Source organism: Toxotes jaculatrix, chromosome 12, assembly GCF_017976425.1.
Source record: "Toxotes jaculatrix isolate fToxJac2 chromosome 12, fToxJac2.pri, whole genome shotgun sequence".
NCBI lineage: Eukaryota > Metazoa > Chordata > Actinopteri > Toxotidae > Toxotes > Toxotes jaculatrix.
In genome coordinates this window covers 2654314-2672425 of record NC_054405.1, presented here as the reverse complement: position 1 = coordinate 2672425, position 18112 = coordinate 2654314, and the positions used below count along the sequence as shown (strand labels likewise).

The 18112-nt window shown below is 42.0% G+C and overlaps 1 protein-coding gene across 2 annotated transcripts; it reads right to left on the bottom strand.

The window, feature by feature from the left end:
* Positions 1-2590: 2590 nt before the first annotated feature.
* LOC121190686 (protein Aster-B-like) lies at positions 2591-17466 on the bottom strand. Of its 2 annotated transcripts, XM_041051622.1 has the most exons (19): positions 17212-17466; positions 15033-15053; positions 11473-11557; positions 11159-11262; positions 9646-9741; positions 8682-8762; positions 7713-7828; positions 7214-7370; positions 6642-6804; positions 6314-6457; positions 5998-6116; positions 5710-5852; positions 5351-5454; positions 4801-5007; positions 4601-4688; positions 4183-4194; positions 3968-4075; positions 3228-3345; positions 2591-2680 (listed from the first exon to the last, which is right to left on the bottom strand). In XM_041051622.1, the coding sequence occupies exons 1-19, from the start codon at positions 17389-17391 to the stop codon at positions 2591-2593; spliced, it is 2136 nt and encodes a 711-aa protein (XP_040907556.1). In that variant the 5' UTR covers positions 17392-17466. The 2 variants fall into 2 exon arrangements, with proteins under 2 accessions (XP_040907556.1, XP_040907557.1); XM_041051623.1 differs by lacking the exon at positions 4183-4194 and having other exon boundaries at positions 17212-17457.
* Between the last annotated feature and the right edge of the window lie 646 nt (positions 17467-18112).

Here is an 18112-nt window from a genome sequence, read left to right as displayed (position 1 = left end):
GTTTGAAAAGATTTGCAAACGTAAATAAGGTTCCAGGAAGTGTAACCTTATTTATGTTTTCACAATATTTGTGCAAAACAGACTCTTGAATTCCCATGCACCCATTCACAATACTGCATCTCTCAGTACACAACAGGTTTTGTAAGAACTGATGCTCTTGATATACAGACAGATGACAAAATAAAGTGTCTCAGCAAGGTGTTGAACCACCACAGCTGCCAGGACAGCTTTATCGTGCCTTGGCTTTGATTCTCAGAGTCCCTGGACTCTACTGGAAAAGCCCCCGGCCAGTGGATCTGAAGTTAGAGGCAAGGTGACAGTGCTAACCACTCCACCACCATGCCGCCCCAGGGTGTTGTCATTAGACATATTTCACTGTAGGATAAAAGTGATCACTCAGAACAACCTTGTATTGATTTGCAGTGATCCTTCCTTGGACTCAAACAGTGCCAAACAGAATGCATGAGACCTGGGGTGCAAAGCTTCCTGTCTCTAACAGAAGCCTCAGTGTAGCAGAGAATCACCAAAATGTCTGTTGTCTGTTTCTTTGAGATTTCATCATTTGAAACACATTTCAATGGTCTGACAGAAAATACGTGCTACAACACTGAGAGTTCAAGGCGAGGGTGTGATGAATGAATTCTTATATAAGAGCTGATAAAGAGCTTTTCACTGGCAGTGACTGAATGACGATGCAGACAGAAACTCCCAGTCACATGTCCACGTCCCCCAGTCATTCTACTGGAATTGACACTGGATAAACGTAGCCTGTTTAAATGTAAAAGCCAGAACAAACATTCTTTGAACGTTGCTGTGTTTCATTAGATGAACATTCCTCAGAGGCCAAAAAAAAAAAAAATCACGGGGACGTAAAACCGCAAACAAGCCTACAAACAACTGAAAATCCTCAGTGTAGGTTAAAGTAGTCGGCCAGCGACTGGTCTGCAGAGCCCATCACAGCAAACAACTGCTCATGGGGACAGCTGGTGCAGAGGGAACATAATGGGACACCAGCTGCAAGACCTGTGAGCATCTGAAGCACTGATGTACCTGCATAATCTATTACGGCTCTGTAATTTGTTTCAGTTGCAGAATGCTGAATCCATCAGCTGATTTCAGTTGCTGCATTCAGCATTTGAATATGTAAAGCTCCATGATGGGGTGATGGGGTTAATGGTTTTCCACCAGCTCCCTGAAACATAGCAAAGAAACTGCCGGCTGCTTCCATTAAAAACTAGATTCAAGTGAGTGGAAGTTGTGACAGTACAACCAAAATGACAATGAGCTAAAAGAGATTAAAAACGATGAATCTCACTCACTCAAATCATACTTAGGTAAAGTTTTCAGAAACTGGTGGATAGTAGTTGGAGCCTTGTCGGTGCTGGATTTCAGATCAATCCATTAGGATAATTTCAGCTGGTTAAACCAGGTCAGCAACAATACTCAGACTGTAGCATGATTAATTGGTATTAAGGCCCAAAGCGAGCCAAGAAAACATTCCCCACACATCACACCACCACCAGCCTGGACTGTTGACACAAGACAACTTAGTCAGCTGAGCTCCCACTCAAACCAGTGAGACTGTTTCTGCCGTCCTCATCTTTTCCCCTGAAAAAAAAAAATGTTTGTAAAACTAAAGAAAAAAGAAGAGTGGCAGTACAGAGAGGTAGCACACATTAAGTTTCAGGCTTGCTTCATGATGTTAGCATGTGAGCCTCGGCTGGGACGATGAAGCAGTGGGTAGGTGTCAGAGTAAATCATCAAAAAAAAAAAATACAAAAAAAAGCTGGAATGACTTTAATGGTTGGATGTGAACAAAACATTTCTTTATTCCCTTGGCAGCACATTAGGACGCTTGGAGCCGTGCCGCCTCAAACTCAGCGTTCCTGTTTTCTTTCCATGCACTCTCTGTACTTGCAAATCAAATCCTCCTTATCAACATGTCACTAAATCAACGCTCCAGCCGGAGCTCCGAATTATTTTTTTTACGCCATAGAAAACATAAACTTACGATGTAGAATCACAGAGGTATGGCATAAGCTCTCAGGGATGCCAGCCCTGATCTGCCAAATATGCCTGGTAAAAAAAGCCCTGACTGCAACGTATATTTTAAAAATCACTCACTCACAACCACACATGGACATATATGTTGGTACATTTTGATTCCTCATAGTTCTGCTGAGCAAAAAACGAAGGGTTGTAGCAATTGTTGGAGTTTTATTTAAAAAACAAACAAAAAAAAAAAAAACTGTAGTTGCATGCTTTGGTTCAAGTCTGATCTTTGCCTGTAACAAAAGAAGAAAAACCCTTTGTGATGCATCACTGTAAGGATTATAGAGCTGGAGCAGGTTGATAGACGGAGATAGGAGTAAAGCTACCGACAAGTCCCGCAAGACACGTCGTGATGCGTTAGTGAGGTCACACCTGCTGCAAGGCTGATGAGATCAGCTGAGTCAGGACATGCTTTTCCTGAAAAGCTGTCTGTCTAAACTCTCAGCACCGCCTTTAAAAGGCCACGTCCTCTCCACAGGCTCAGGAAAGGCGGGCTGAATATTGCACACAGTGTCCACAGGCCTTCAGATAATCATCATCAGTGATACTGGTTCCTGTTTTTCTCTGACTCTGAGTTGCGCTCCCTGAGGACGATGCTTTTATGGAGGTTAAAAAGGGATTCTCTCAGCTGCGTGAACAGACAGGGGAGAAATAAGTTAAGATTCTGTAAAAGAATATCAGTAATCAAATGTTCTCAAAAACTAACTTTAAGGACAGTCAAGCCTGCGCAGGCAGCTGGACTGGGAAGTGTATCTGTCCGGTCAGACACACTCCAGCAGGCTCCAGTAAAGCTCCAGTGTATCTAAACATTGCCTCTATTGTGTGGAGCTTTAATGGAGGGAAGAGAAATAACTTCTTTTTTGTTTACTGCCAGTGGAAAGAGCTGTCTCAAGCTGTGCCCCCCCGCCCCCTCTCCAACCCCACAGTCTTCCACACCATAAATGTACAACTGCTCTGAGATCTGGTGTCTCAAACAGCAACACTGTTTACATCATTCTCTCGCTCATCAAACCACTCGGCTGACTATTGATGCTTCGATTTAAAAAAGTTATTTTAAGTATGGTAAGTGGAGCCGTTTGAACCCAAACGCTAAACAGAACATCTTTACAGCATCTTTAACAACTGTGGTACAAGCTTACGGGAGCACGCTATCTGTGTCCGACTCGCTGTCTCACCTCATCGAGCAGCAGCACAGATGATTTGATTATCTCTTTCCACTTCTGGAGCTCATCGTCATGGTAACGCTGGTGGGAGTCCAGGAGCTGCACCCATTCCAGCTGGGTCTGAGGAGTTCTGCTGATGAGACACAGCCACAGAGATGTAAGTAAACTATAGACAGTGCACAAGCACACAGGACATTAGTGTAAATAAAGTCACTTGGTAATTCTTCTAAACAGAATCTAAATGCTTTTGAAGATCGCCACAGACTCATGCCTTTCCTGAGGCCTTACTCGGCTCTTTTTCACGGAAGAAGTGCTGAGTAAGGCTTTAGTAAATTTGGTGCAAGAGTATGAGCAGACTGCTGATGCACATTCAGTGAAAGGCACAGCAGACACGGGGGCCATTTTGTTGGTAAATTTGGCCCCTCAGTTCAGTAATGCTATGACATGCTAATGACACAAGGTCAAAGCTATATGAACTCAGTGTACACATGCATGTATATATATATATGTCTATACTGTCTATATGCCATGCACTTTTCTTTTCCCTGTGCTAGATCTAGTGTTAATGCTCATTTAGCAAATGGCACTTCCTCTTTGCATTTAACGTTTGAATCCTTTTATGACACTTTGACCTACACTGTTAAATGCTAACCTATGATCTATTGCAAATACTTGTAGCAAACAGAACAAATTCCCACAGAGATACAGCCAAATCACCTGACTCCTCTGTCCACGTCCAAGCATGTGATTACCTGTCTTGTGCTCTGAACCCCTGAGCTGCAGTGAGACTGTGTGTGGTGGACTCCAACATCCACAGCTTGTAAAACAACATTACGTTGAGAAATACCAGCAGTATCAGGCTGCACAGAGAGAGAGAGAGGGAGAGGGAGAGAAAACACAGACAGACTGTACCACAGAGCCTCATCTGCTGCAAGACTTAGAGTGATATTTACTGAAATGACAATACCTTATACAGATCCTATGGAATGCAAGCGAAGACAAAGAAAAACAAGTAGATTAAAATTAGATTCAACAACACAAAAACAAAGGAACAAAGACAGAGAGAAGTGCACGTCCTTAAATATTCACTGGTGTCTGAAACTATGAAGGTTTATCAGACATGTTAGAATAATAAAAACAAAAATCAGGATGTAGGCGCTTTGCCAAATTTCCTTTTTCCAACTTGTCAGTTGTGATATTTTCTGCTGTTTTATTTCTGACAACGAAACAGTTAAAAGGTTAACTGAGAAGATAATCAACTGATGATTACAACTGTGTAGATTTTATTGAGTAAACTGATGGTAAGAGCAGAGGATGTTAGGATCTGCTTGATTTGAGAAAAGTTTATTGCCAGTCATGGAGTAGTGACAGATACCACAGCTCACACGAGGCTGATGAGAAGCAGCAGTCTGGAGAAGTTGTAAAGTGCGATGCCTCCTGGAGTATCAGGGATGTGTCGGGTCTGGGTAGAACCTGCAGTGTGAATGAGAAACAGCAGGAAGAATCTTAAAAGGCGTATACTGTGTAGGAGAAACTAAATTTCCCATAAACCCCGTCCTGTTAAAAGAGGGCACTGTGGGCTGACCCGCCACATGCTTTATGTGGTGCACGTCTTCTGCGTCCTCAGGTGTGGTGACGGGGCTCAAAACCTCATCCGCATTCCCCGCTGGCCTCAGGTGATGGACCAGCATCCGTTTCCTCCTCCGGCTGGTGCCTGTCCTCAGAGCCTTGGTCTTGGGTGACTGTTTATGGGGCTCCATCAGAACCACATCCAACTTATTCAGCTCCACCTCTAACCAGGAGGAAACCAGAGAGAGAAGAATGGGAGGTTTGATGTTGTAGAATAACTTTAAAATATATGTATATGTACATTGTGTATTGTCTTTTTAAATACAATAGCTGTAGTATTTGGATTAAAATGTTGGCTTCAGTAGTTATTTTTAGGTGTCAGGCACAAACTGAATCGACATCGTACACGGTGGACCGCACTGTTTATCTTCTCCTGCTCATCTCATTTTCTGGTTATTGATTGTGACCACTAACCCGCTTACTAGTGTTAGTAAAAGTAATTAGAATTTATATATATGTAGAAAATACCAGAAATGTCCATCAAATGCTTGTGTTGTCGTGCTAACCCAAGTGTCTGAAGTAGTCATCCAAGCCACTCCAGCAGTTCCTTTCAATGAATCCCTTCACCAGCCCCCATGGCTGCTTCCTGTAATGAAGTTCTGTTGACACCCTGCAAGAAACACATACACCTGTAATTAACTTGAAAAATGGTCATGCATGGAGATATATATATGTGTTTACATTTTGGCAAACCAGAGGCATGTCCTGGACCATCTGTTTCTGACAGGTGTATACACACAAATCTATGGATATGGATTTACGTACGTGCTCGGGTTTTAAGAGCTGCAGTTTGGGAGCACACTTCCTAGTACTCTCTGCCTCTCTCGTGAAACACACATGGAAGTGAAAAAAATGTCCTCCTTACCTGAGACGACATGTGTTCTTGGCCACCCTGGTGAGCATGTAGCGGTTGAGAGTGCAGAAGTAGTCATGGTAGGGCACATCATGGGCGATCACCTCAGCATCAATGATGTAGCACTCGTTCTCTTGACTTGCCTTGTGCAGAGTCTGAACTCACAACATCACACAGTCAGAAAATCATTTTGCTGCTGACAAACAGGCAAATCCACACAGTTTAATACATGGATTTCGAGAACTATGTAAGAAAGGAACTGATTGAGCTCTCTCTAGAGCCAGGGAAATATTCACCAACCTGTGTCTCGGTAACTGTTGCTGTCTTGGGAGCCAGAGGGTTATTTAGGGCGATGGCATACATGATGTCTCTGGTCTGGTTACCATCCTGCTCTTTTCTCCATGGGTGATAGACCACGTCTTTAAGAGAAAACGTGAAAAGGAAACTTGAAAGTATGTGCACAAGGACACAGGAAGCGCAATTCACATCCTACCATTGATGTGTAAATAAACTATTCTGCTAACCAACAGTTAGTGGCGGTATTGCACCGAGAAACGTAGGTAAACATGGACGTAAACAAAGAGAAAGGAGGTGTATGTTTGATAAATGAATTTACCTGAGAATCTCCTCTGCACCTGAAAGTCCCTCATGAACTCAGACTCGGTGAAAAGTAGGTCATACATCTTGTCCACACCAAACTTGTACACCCTGTTGATGTATTGCCTGCCACTCAGGTCCTGTTGGAAGGCCTGCACCTCACCTGCACAAAGGAGTATCTGTGTGTGTGAGTGAATTTGCAGGTATAAAAATTAAAAATCTGACAAAACAAAAATAAGCAGCCATTAACAAATAGACTTTAGGTTAAGTAAAGGGGGATGACTATGTTGTGTTACATGTCTAAAATTATTTTTTTCTTTTGTTTGTGACAGGGTGACGTCACGCACCTTCGTCATGTGTCTCAGATGAGTCGCTGAGCTCAGTCGGTAGCTCCTCGTTGTCATTGAGGTCCAGTAACGGTGAGGGGGCTTGCTGGCCGCTGGGGTCCTCAGATGTGGCGAGGATCAGGAGGTCCGTGTGAGGAATGTCCTCCACAGGAGCCAGGTCATACTGCTGGACCACGAAGAGCCAATAAGATCAACCAATAACAGTGCAGTAAAGTAAAAAGAGGAATCTCTGCCAGTGATTTATTATTGTTATTATCTACCACACGTTAGCCTTGCTGCTCATGCTCAGTCACACAAAGGTAAAATGTTGCTGCTTGCTGATTGGTCGTTACAGTGTTTTGCTCTGATTGGCTGTATGAAAGCAAAATGTTTGGTTAATAAACAGGTGGATTTTCCTGGGCCTTGCCATAGACAAGCAGCATGTATGTAAACATAACCGATCAATAAAGTTTATCCTGAAACACTGAGTGACAGCCATGGCATTAACTATTAACATACGAGTCCCTCGTGACAAAGTTTGCTATTTCCTGCAGGAACACACACACAGTTTAATGGTTGTCTGGTCTACTCACAGAGACTGGAGATTCAGTGTTGGCCAGCTCTGGTGGTGCGGCGTTGCGGAAGGCTTTGTGGGGCAGTACGGGGCTGACATCCGGCTTTGCCTCTGCGTTCTTGGCGAGGGTGTCGTTGGGCTCGTTGTTTTCCTCCACGGGCAGCTCCTCACAGTACCTGCACCACGGAGACGGACAGCAGCTGTAGGTCAAGGTTACCAGCTTGCTGCACACTGCCCACACTGGGCTGCACACACATGCATGGGCGTGGGTGTGATGAAGGTGATCGTGGCTTTGGGTTTTCTTTACTGATTCTCCTGAAAGATGGAAACCAAATATTTGGAATGTGTGGATCCCCCCTGATGAAGCACATATCTGTCTGTGCAAGAAAAGAAAGTAAAGAGGAAAGGTGCTCAAACTAGAAATATTTTTCACCATGATGGAGGAAGGTGTAACCTAACATGGAATACATGGTGGATGCATTATGCGTGGGATTTTCAGGGCTGCATTTAAAACTCACCCCATGGTGTTGAAGTCCTCATCAGGAGGGACGTAGTCCTCATCATCACTGGTTAGACCAAGTTCATTACCATAACACTGATGGACAAAGTGCCACAGCTCTTTTGGACATAAAGGCTGTGAAGAAGGGGGGGGGGGGAGACAAAGACAATGCAGAGTGATTAAATGTATGGTGGGAAAGACAGAATGAGACATGAGACCATGTGAATTAATACTAAGGACATTTCTGGAAAAAATAAATGTTGATTAGAAATATATCTACATGCACAGAGCTCTAGTACTAATAATCTATGAAATGATCACCATTGATTTGCTTAAACAAAACTCAATTCCAGAGCTGTCACAGCTGGTGGTAGAAGCACAGGCAGGGAGGAAGGAAGTGTGGACACTGAGGAAGGCTGATGCACTGAAGTGACTTTAATACAATAAATGGGACCAGGTTTACAGACTGAAGACATGAAGACACACTGAGAAGACATGAGCAAACAAACTGGCAACTGCCCTGAGGATAAACAGCTGGTATAAATACAGCAGAGCAAATGAGGGGACATGAGTAACAGGTGTGTAGTGTGTGTGTGTGTGTGTGTGTGTGTGTAGGCAGGGTGTGTGTGTGTGTGTAGGCAGGGACGTTCCAGTTATAGGAAATGGGAAACAGTTGAGCAAGTGGAATCTGGGAACAGAGAGAGAAAGTCCAGAGGCATGTAGTGGGTGAGTGGAGCACATGATGGGAATCATGACAGGTGCAGTGGCTGAATAAGCTGGAGGGTATGGAGAATTGGTGCTCATTTAATTCAGATATGTTTACTGGGCAAACAATATTATAATTATATAATTTATATATTTGATGATGATTATTCCAGTACTCTGGAGACGAGTTGGCAAGCCAGACAAAATTCTAATATCGTCTGTATAACTGACATCTGCAGCACTCCTGCCAAAACACTGACACTGACGGTGTTGTCCGTCTCACCTTTTCTAGGAGAGCGTTCTGCCACAGCCTGAACATCATCATGTACGTCCGGTCCCTCGCCCCAAATGAGGTGAAAAAGTGCTGAAAGAAGATCACAGCAAACAGTAAGAGGAAGGATGGATAACAGATTACAGCTGTAGGTCTTTAGTGGTGTTCAGGTCAGGGGGAAGTTGTTCCAAAAGTTTCATCTTCTGTTTCTTGAAGTCGTGTATGGTGGATTTTGAGGTTTGCTTTAGATCATTGCCCTGTTGTAGAAGTTTTCCCTCTATCAGAGCAATGTTTCCTGTGCCACACGGCTGACACACAACCACAAAGCACAATAACAAGCAGGTAACTGGTACAAAGGAAAACACAAGAGGGATGGCTGATGAGGGAACTGGGAGCATGCGGGTGAATGGGGGAGAGAAGGTGGAACAGGTTAGCAAATGGAATTGTAAACACAAAAAAAAAAAAAATTGGGGGGACATCTGGTGGACAGATGGAGAATGGCAGATCTAAGGAGGAGTGAGCAGTGAGCAGGGACTGTAAACAGGTGCTGAGGCGAATTGGAAAGGAGGTAACACCACAATTACTGTTCAGAATTCATAAAGTAAAAATTCCCAGAGCATTAACATCATTTTAACTTCAAAAACCAACAAAATTGAGAATTTGTGCAGAATTTTGTGCTGTAAATACATATAATATTGTATGGGTTTATGAATGAAGTGCTTTATCCCAACCAAAGTCTTCTGAATCTAGGAACACAGATATATTGAGTTTTGACCAGTGTCAACTCACCAGACAAAAGGCTGCATCTTCATTTAAACTGCAACCTACCATCATTAAAAGTCTACAGTAGTGTATGAATAAAAACTGCAAACGTTTCAACCTGCCATCAGACACACTGCTTTTGATTCAGTACAAAACATTACAATATTTCGTTGTGCTTCTTCGACATTTTAAACGAACAACTGTGTGATCGTACCTTTTCGTTGTCAGTGCACAGCTGGATGGCATTGGGGATGAGACGGGCCGTCTTCTCCTTGGTCATGGAGCAGATGTCCTTTAATCGAACCATCAGCTTGAGAGTAAAGAGCAGATGTTTGAGGTTGAAGGCCACTTACAAACACACTGAAATAAAACAATCCATTTTCTAAGTTTCTAAATTCAATTCAAGGTCATAAATCAGAATCAATTCATGTATCAAAATGTGTCTTTTTTTCTTCTGTAACTCTGATATATTTTTAGTGACTCATCCTGCCCCACAATCAAATGTAATTTTGGGGCTAAACATTTAAATAAAACCAGGCACCACCACAGCAGAGTGTACCCTGCCTCTTTCCCCAAAGTCCGTATAGACAATGGATGGATGGACATTTAAATTAAACCACTCCTGTTTGCTTTTGGCTGGTAATGATGTTGCTGACACACATGCTTCCAACCAGGTCTGCAATAAAAAGACCATAGGGTGCATGCTCTTTGAGGCTCCAAAAAAAAAAAAAAAAAAAAAACCACAGAAGCCCGGGAAACGTATGAGCAACTTTCATTGCATTACATCCACGGTTGTAGCAGCGTGTGTGTGGTGTGTTTTCTGTGTTCCTAAATTAGAGAGGCTTCCTAAACGCCTCATGGGCACGCTTCCTAAGCTACTGTTGTGAAACCTAAAGGCCTAGCATTATCTGTTAAGCATTAAAGTTGAGTAAGTTCAGCTGTCACCTCCGAAATAGGTTACAGCAAAATCAATCAGTATATAATGTTTCTGTGCTATATGTGGATGTTCAAGGTTCAAGGTTCAAGGTTTTGTTCTTAGTGCCCAGGGGTAAATTTGCTGTGCAGACGAGAGCTTCACCATTTCAGAGTTACAGTGTCGCCGCACATCAGTTTGCGAATGTGATTGTTTGTAATGAGCCATGTAACCCCCACCCCCGCCAGCTCTAATAAGCTAGCACAACATGTATGGCTGCTGCTGTGCACATGAGGTAATCTGTGTGGATTTTGAATTTGTAAGTGGCCTAACAACATGCATTATTTTGAATTACACATAACAGATGCGACAGAGAGAAACATTTTTTTTTAAGCTTATGTAACTTTGATGGAAGGAAGCAGACGTATTTGGCCTGTTCTACACTGGACTTTTTTTTTTTTTTTCTTCTGTCTTCTGTCGACACTGTGGAGCTGGCTCATCTGACTGGATATCGTCCTTTCTACTTGCCTCTTCTTGTCTGCATGTTTTGTTGATCCACACAGGTGGTAAGAACCAATGAAATCAACTTTAACTAAGGAGGATCCAACATTATTTAATTTAATCTTAGGTTTGATCAAATTTCTTTTGTGACCTGCCCACACCCTGCCCACAGATAACATTACAAAAGCTAAAGATGCCTCCACTGCTGCTTCACTGTTAAATGATAATAGTTGAGAGTGGAAGTGATTAGTGTGTGTGTGGAATAAACAAAGTGGATAATGTAGGGGTTTTCCAGTGAAATTAGTGTCCTTACCAGGGTTTCCCATCGGAAGATATTGCTGTAGAAACAAATCCAGTTCTCTGAGAGGTAGAGGCGTCCCTGCAGGAGGATATCCCGCTGAAGGGCACAGGAGTAGTCTGGAAGAAGTTAAAGGTCAAAGGTCAAGAAACGACAAGACTTCATAATATTGTGCATCTGAGCTCCAGAGTACAGAGAAAATACACAAAAAGTGCTATCATGAGTCCACAGCCTTTCACGGACAATATATTTTTTGTGTGTTTTCTGCAATTAAAGTATATTTTAACACTAAAGGTGAGGGTGTGCGTATCTGTGTGGTTTACACTCACCCACAATGAGGCGCTCAGAGTCAGGCAGCTGCTTGAAAAGCTTCCTGAAGTCTTCATTGCGTTGCTTGTAGGTTGGACTCAGTACCTACAGAGGACGCACGGGGACAAGAACAGAAAACATGTGTCTATGTACTTGTTCACATACATAAATATATACAAAACACACATTTACAGTTACTAATCTTCCATGCAGGCCAGTGAGACTCAAGCCCACATGCCCTTACAATGCGACATAAGTGATATAATCCAACTCTTTGTTTTGGCTCTGATGCAAACCTCAAAAACAGAAAGACCGGGCTGTAGTTCTCAAAAACCTACAAGAAGAAACCTGTAGTTCTGGATCAAAGATCTATGAACTGAAGAAACAAGAATCAGCTTCTATCAAAATGATGGAAAGAGGAAAGTGAGGAGAAAAAACAGCTCATGAGCCAAAGCCGCCATCTCATCTGTCCAACGTGGTGCTGGTTCTGTTGTGGGTTGGACATGTGTGGATTCCAGTGGAACAATAACATCAGGGAAGATATAAAGTGTCTGTGTGACGTCTGTGAGTCCAAGACATCAGACCATCACTGATTTCAAAGGACTTTCCACAAACGATTAAAAACAATGATTTTATTTGACTTCATGTGTATCTGTCCAGCTACTTTTAAACCCGTAAACTTTGGGCTACCACAGAGCCTGAAGAACAAAAAAAGGTGAACCTCTCCAAATACTCAGGGTTTGGACTGTAGAGATCAAATTTATCCACTGTCCAGACAGAGGGACTTACAGCAGGGGTCTGCTTTGAGGCTGATTTATGTAAATGCTTCAAACCCTAAATGCTTTCTTGGAAAGTGAAGTGAAAGTGAACCGAGCTGTCCTCTGTCTGGCATCACAAACATCCTAAAGGGAAAACACAAGACTTTACACTTAGTGTTAGGACGTAACTAAATTCCAAACAGTCTTTCATGGTAGATCTTTTGTCTCAGTAAAAGTTCTATTTAAGCTGCCGTCCGCCTGAGGCTGAGTTTGTTCTGCCGGATCGAGATTCTTTTCATGTTTCCAAGGAATAGCTTGATTTTTGCTGTGCCGCAGTATAACCTCATATTCTACGCCATGTTCTATTTTTTTTTTTTTTTATCATTAATTCATTCATAAAAGCCTAGCATTTATTTTGTAAATGTACTTGACATTTTACATTCCAACAATGATAAATAAAAGAAAAAAAACAAACAAAAACAAATTAAACACTGGAAGACTTTGGGCAGAACAGCTACTGTTTTACTACCGTACTTTAACTATATTATCTATTTTCAGTGATTGTGACTCAGCCTCCCCTCTCCTAATTCAAAGCTATAGATGCAAGGATCTTTACATCCTACTGGAACACAAAGACTCAAACAGGCAACAAAAACCCAAAACACAACAAGGCTTTAAAGCTCCATGTTTTTACCATAGTTCTTTGACAACGCAACTCCAACATTTTCAGCTTGATCTATCCCAGTCTGTCAGATAAAATTTGGATAGATACAGAACATGTAGGCAGGTCTGAGGACATCCAACTTAGACTCTCAAACTAACAGAAAAAGAAAGAAAGAAAGAAAGAAAATCCCACACTTTACAACCAATCAAAGCTTTCTGGTATTTTAGAAAACAATTCAACATTGTGGCCACCAACATAGATCTTACTCCTTCAACTTCAGGATTAATCAACTCCCTTTACTATATAAATATAACTCCTCTCCAAAATATACACAACATCATCTACATCTGATCCATGGCATCAATAAAACCAGAAGTGGACTTGTCATTCAGACCTGATGTCGACATCTGGATTCAAATCTGGAACAATTTGACTTGTGAATGAGGACACATTTGGAAAGAACGCTTTGGCTACCTTGGTTTTAAAGTTAAAGTTAGTAAAGCATAGTACTGAAGTGTAGGGTTAGGTTGCAGGGGTTAGGTAGGTATGCAGAAGGCATTTTGTCAACGACGGTCTTCAGAGTAAAAAAGTACAAGTGTGTGTGTGTGTGTTTATTACACTTTAAAGCTCTTGAATATTGAGGTTTTTATAAAAAGACAGATTCATACAAACCCGCCAACAAAGCATCTCAGTACCTGACACATACTTTCACTGTGTTGTCTGGATGACTGGGTGCTTTGCTGCTGGAACAGAGGGTCCTAAGTTTTTAAGTTTGTTCCTTTACTGTCCCTCAAGTTGGTCTCAAACTGGGGAAATTAATCTCTGCACACACCAAATGAACGAAACACACACACACATGCACTAGAAACGCTGGGGCAGAGGGCTGCCTACTAGGGCGCCCGGGGGAGCTGATCGGTGCCTTGCTCGGGGGCAAAAAGACGCAGTCAAACCAAGAAACACAGCTCATTTTGAGAGATTGCACTGAGTTACAGAAGCTAATGGACAGAGGCTAGCCCAGAGGGGATGTATGACCTCAGCTCTCAGTATCATCTATAGTCATGCAGCCTTGAAGACCCTGACCTTGTACCTCACTACCCTGTAAGTCACAATCCATAATAGCATCATTCAAATGCTGAAAGAAAAATGTGATTAATCGTTAAAGGAGAGGGAGAAAAAGCAGAGGAAACGTGTCCCATCCTGCACTGCCCTCAGAGAAAGACGCACTGTGAGGCGCACATCATCCAGCTGCAGTTGGAATGACACCGATCAGATGGACAATGTCTCTTTTTGTCCGTTCTCCTGCTTTTCTGCTGAGGTCAAACACAAGCTGGGTGAACTACGACACGGGCAATGAATGGAAGTCCAAGGAAACCTCCACCCAACCACAAAATCAGAAGGCTGCCACGAGCACACGCTCAGAAGTATATGCAATCAATGATGTCCTTATGCTGATGGTCTCATCTGTTTACAGCAATCGCCCACTGCCTCAGAGTCAACAGGGTAACGATGTGTTGTTCAAATGTAACACACCAGATTGAGCCACTTCTGCCACTGGGTTTAGGTATGTAATGAAATCAATTTAAAAAAAAAAAAAAAAAGGTCACTCCAGACATTTTCAAAGGTAAGGATATTTTGTCAATATACTCAGACATCTTACTGATCAGAATCATGTAACTTGATGCAACAGAAAAAATCTAATAAGGGTCAAATAAACTTCTACAAACCAGTTTCTAAAAAAAGACTTCTGATTGTTCACTCTTCAAAATGTGATTTAATGTTATTCCCTTATAGATATATGCTGAAAAAAAGTATGATTTTTATCAATGCTAAGATAATCAATTTGCAATTTATGAACATTCAGTTTTGTTACTATTATATATTTAATGTATTTCCTGAAATAATGGTATCAGTATGATTTTCCAACATTTCTGAGATATTTTCAAATGAATATCTGCAATAACGGATCTAATGCCTGAAAAATGTTTCTGCACCACACAGATGAGTAAGTCCACTAATTCCTCCAGACAGACATTTTATGACTGAACATGAACATCACAGCTTTTACCTACATACTGTCTTTAAACGTGACAGTAGCTCATATTGAGGTATGAAAATATTCCATCAAAAACACAGACAATAGATAAGAAAAAGAACTTACATTGTACCAGCTCTGACTTTTCTGTTGTCACACCAAAACACGTGGTCAGTGCAGAGAGGAGGGCAAGAGACAAAAAGAAAGAATTGAATCAGTGAAACAGTTTGTAAAAAACTCAACACATTCAAAGTATCAAACATAAACATGTTCTGCAAGTCCATGAAGTACGTCTCTGTTGATCCAGTTATGATCAGCTGTTCACTGTTGCAGCAGACAGATTGCACGAATGGTGGGTGGTGGATTTTCCTGAGTTCTGTGGGACAGTTTGGCTTACATTTGAACAGAGCAAGTTCTGCATGTAAGGGGTTTCATTTAGCTTATACCACTGGACAGAGATGCATTCATCATTATACAGACTGTTAAATCAATGAAACTCTTCCTTTATTTTTTTCTCTGTAAATAATAAAAATCTGCAGCTGCAGCTGCAGCTTATCTGACTCTAACATGATAACAAAGGAGGTGGGGACAGGCTGAGCTGGGGAGCAACATGACATACTGACATATCAGGGATGTATGACAAAGAACGTGAATGTTTACTTTAATTAGGTTTAACATGTCATGTCATGCTGCCCGGTTAGCTCAGTTGGTAGAGCAAGAGACTGAATCTCTCTGAGGGATTTGATTAGATAGATCAGTGTTGTCTTTTGTGTATGATGTTCTGTCCCATAAAGGATCTGACACTGTCTGTTTGCATTCAGCTTGTAATTTACTGCCCTCATGTGGCTGCTGACTACCAGCCATTGCATCTATCATTTCTGTCATTTTAGTGAGTGTGGTGTTGTGATGAGGCCAAGAACACAGGGGAAAGGACTCAGGTGCAGATAGATGCGGTGAAGATACTTTAATGGATGAATCAAACTCACAACACGCAGGTGAAGTACATGTCAGACAGGAATCCAGATAAACCGGCAACAGGAAATAGACATGATGAAAAGATATGGAACATCACCGGGAACAGAACAGAAGCAAAGCTAACTCCAGGAAAAAGTCCTGGGAGAGACTGAGCTTCCATCGTTCTGAGATCAGTTATTATCTTACATGCATTATTATGCACATGCGTTGATGTGTGTGGAAACTAGTACTGAAAATGACTTCAACAGTGTTAACCTGAAATTGGTACAAGTTGTCTTTCTTGTCATTTGATATGATGACTGTCACTTAATAATATTAATAGCAGCCGGACTTTGAGCACAGGAAACACAGGCAGCACAAAATCACGAGACAGGACAGAGCCCGAGTTTAAGAGACATTTGATACTACTATTACTGCCATGAAAAGGTCTTTTACTCTGGTCCATATTTTTCTCGTTGCTGTAGTTGAATCACACATTAAGATGGTGGTTTATGGGCTGGGGAGGGGTGGAGTTTTGAAAATACCTGACAAATTGTTACCTCCGTCTAGGAGCATATGGGTTCACCCAAGTGTGTTTGTTAGTTTTCTTTGTTTATTTGTCAGCAGGATTGGGGCATGGCCTAAGGGAACAACTCATTAAACTGTGGCGTGGATTCACAAATTTAATATCAATTTCCTTAAGATCACGAGGTAGGGCATTTTTCGTCTTGGTGGAGGTATGCGCTATAACAAACCTGTGGATGTGTTTCCAACAACTTCGCCAATAAGTTTATCACATGAACATTTTACTGAGAAAAACAAGACTTGCCTTTGCTTTATATGTCCATATACTCCATATGAAACTAAACTGTGTTAACAGTGTCACATGATTAGTCCTGACTATCTGTGGCCAACCTCTGAGCAACCATCCAGAACAGCAGTCCATTTGAAAATGTTGTTTTTCCAAGCCTGACCCTGTAACCAACAACCAAATACAACCAACCCGTGCTGGAGATGGGGCTGTTATACTGTACATCTGTGCTCACAAACCTCAGTGGATCATCTGTCATTTAAACGATTTAAGGTTGCATTACTCACCCATTAAGACACATTTCTTCCTTAAAATTAATTAAAATTTCTGATTTAATTTATTTTAGGCAAGCACTTCCATTATCAGCTCCTGTTGTCATAATAATGTTACCATAAACAGTAATAGTAATAGTAAAGGCCCTCTATTGTTGTAGTAGAAATTTGCATCTTTGTATTAGCACAAATTGTATGCTAACAGGATGAGCTAATGCACTGGGAACACCCCAAATGAATCAGTGTGTTGCTGCTTCTGTCTGCTCACCTTGGAGTTCTTGCCACCACTGCGTGTGTTGATGTTGGTGAGATGGGCAGACTGGGAGTTGGGGCGTTGGTTCTGGGTGGATTGCAGCTGTTCGGGGGTGGTGGGGGAACGGTCCAACACCTGGTCTGATGAGCCCTTCTCCACCATTGTACTGTCAGCCTCAGGGCTCAGCTGGGTCATAGATGAGCGAGAGTGCTTTTGCAGGACGGGTGAGCTAGCAGGAGAGCTCCGATTTGAGTTGGTGGCACTACTGAAAAGAAGCGAAAGAGCTTGGAGTTAGGGTTTTTTTTTTTTTTTTTTGTTAAATTCATTCTCAGACATCAGCACGGGGTCACAACTTATATTCAATATCCATGCTAGTAAAAGAAGAAAATAGTATTAAATTAAAGCTGCATGCAGCGTTGAACGGGCCTTTGTGCCCATTGGTGGAACGGCAGCCACGGACTTAATCCAGGTCATATCTCTGAATTTGCAGGATTGTCTGATACAGAACCAAAAACTTATTACACATTATTTAATGTGTCCGCAAGCTGCATATGTATCATGCATGAAGGCAGGCATGTGCAGAGAGACTCTAATAAAGGCTTCAGTCCCTGTTCTTTTGCCCTTAGACTTGACAAACTTCACAATATAACATCATCAAGGTCTGAAGCGTACATCTAAGACAACATGACATTTCCTGTTACCAGAAGGCGCCGCAATGACTACTGTATGGCTGAACGCGGGGAAGAAGATTTCCTCAGGCCAAGATTCTTCTTACACATTTGATGTTTGAGGCAAATTTAAGAAAGCATATTGGAGTTACAACTTCCTGTTCCGTGGCAAAACATCAAAATTTGAAGCTCCACCTCAAGAATGCCATTCGATGAAAACTTACATCAGTTGTGCTGGCAGGACGCCG

Excerpts from the sequence above, each read along its gene's own strand:
- LOC121190686 (XM_041051622.1), bottom strand. The coding sequence starts at position 17,391 with ATGACCCAGCTGAGCCCTGAGGCTGACAGTACAATGGTGGAGAAGGGC. Across the intron at positions 6,805-7,213 it reads ACACTGAATCTCCAGTCTCT|TATGACCTGGCTCCTGTGGA; the intron begins GTGAGTAGACCA and ends GTGGTCCAGCAG. Across the intron at positions 5,853-5,997 it reads CAACAGTTACCGAGACACAG|ACTCTGCACAAGGCAAGTCA; the intron begins GTTGGTGAATAT and ends TTGTGAGTTCAG.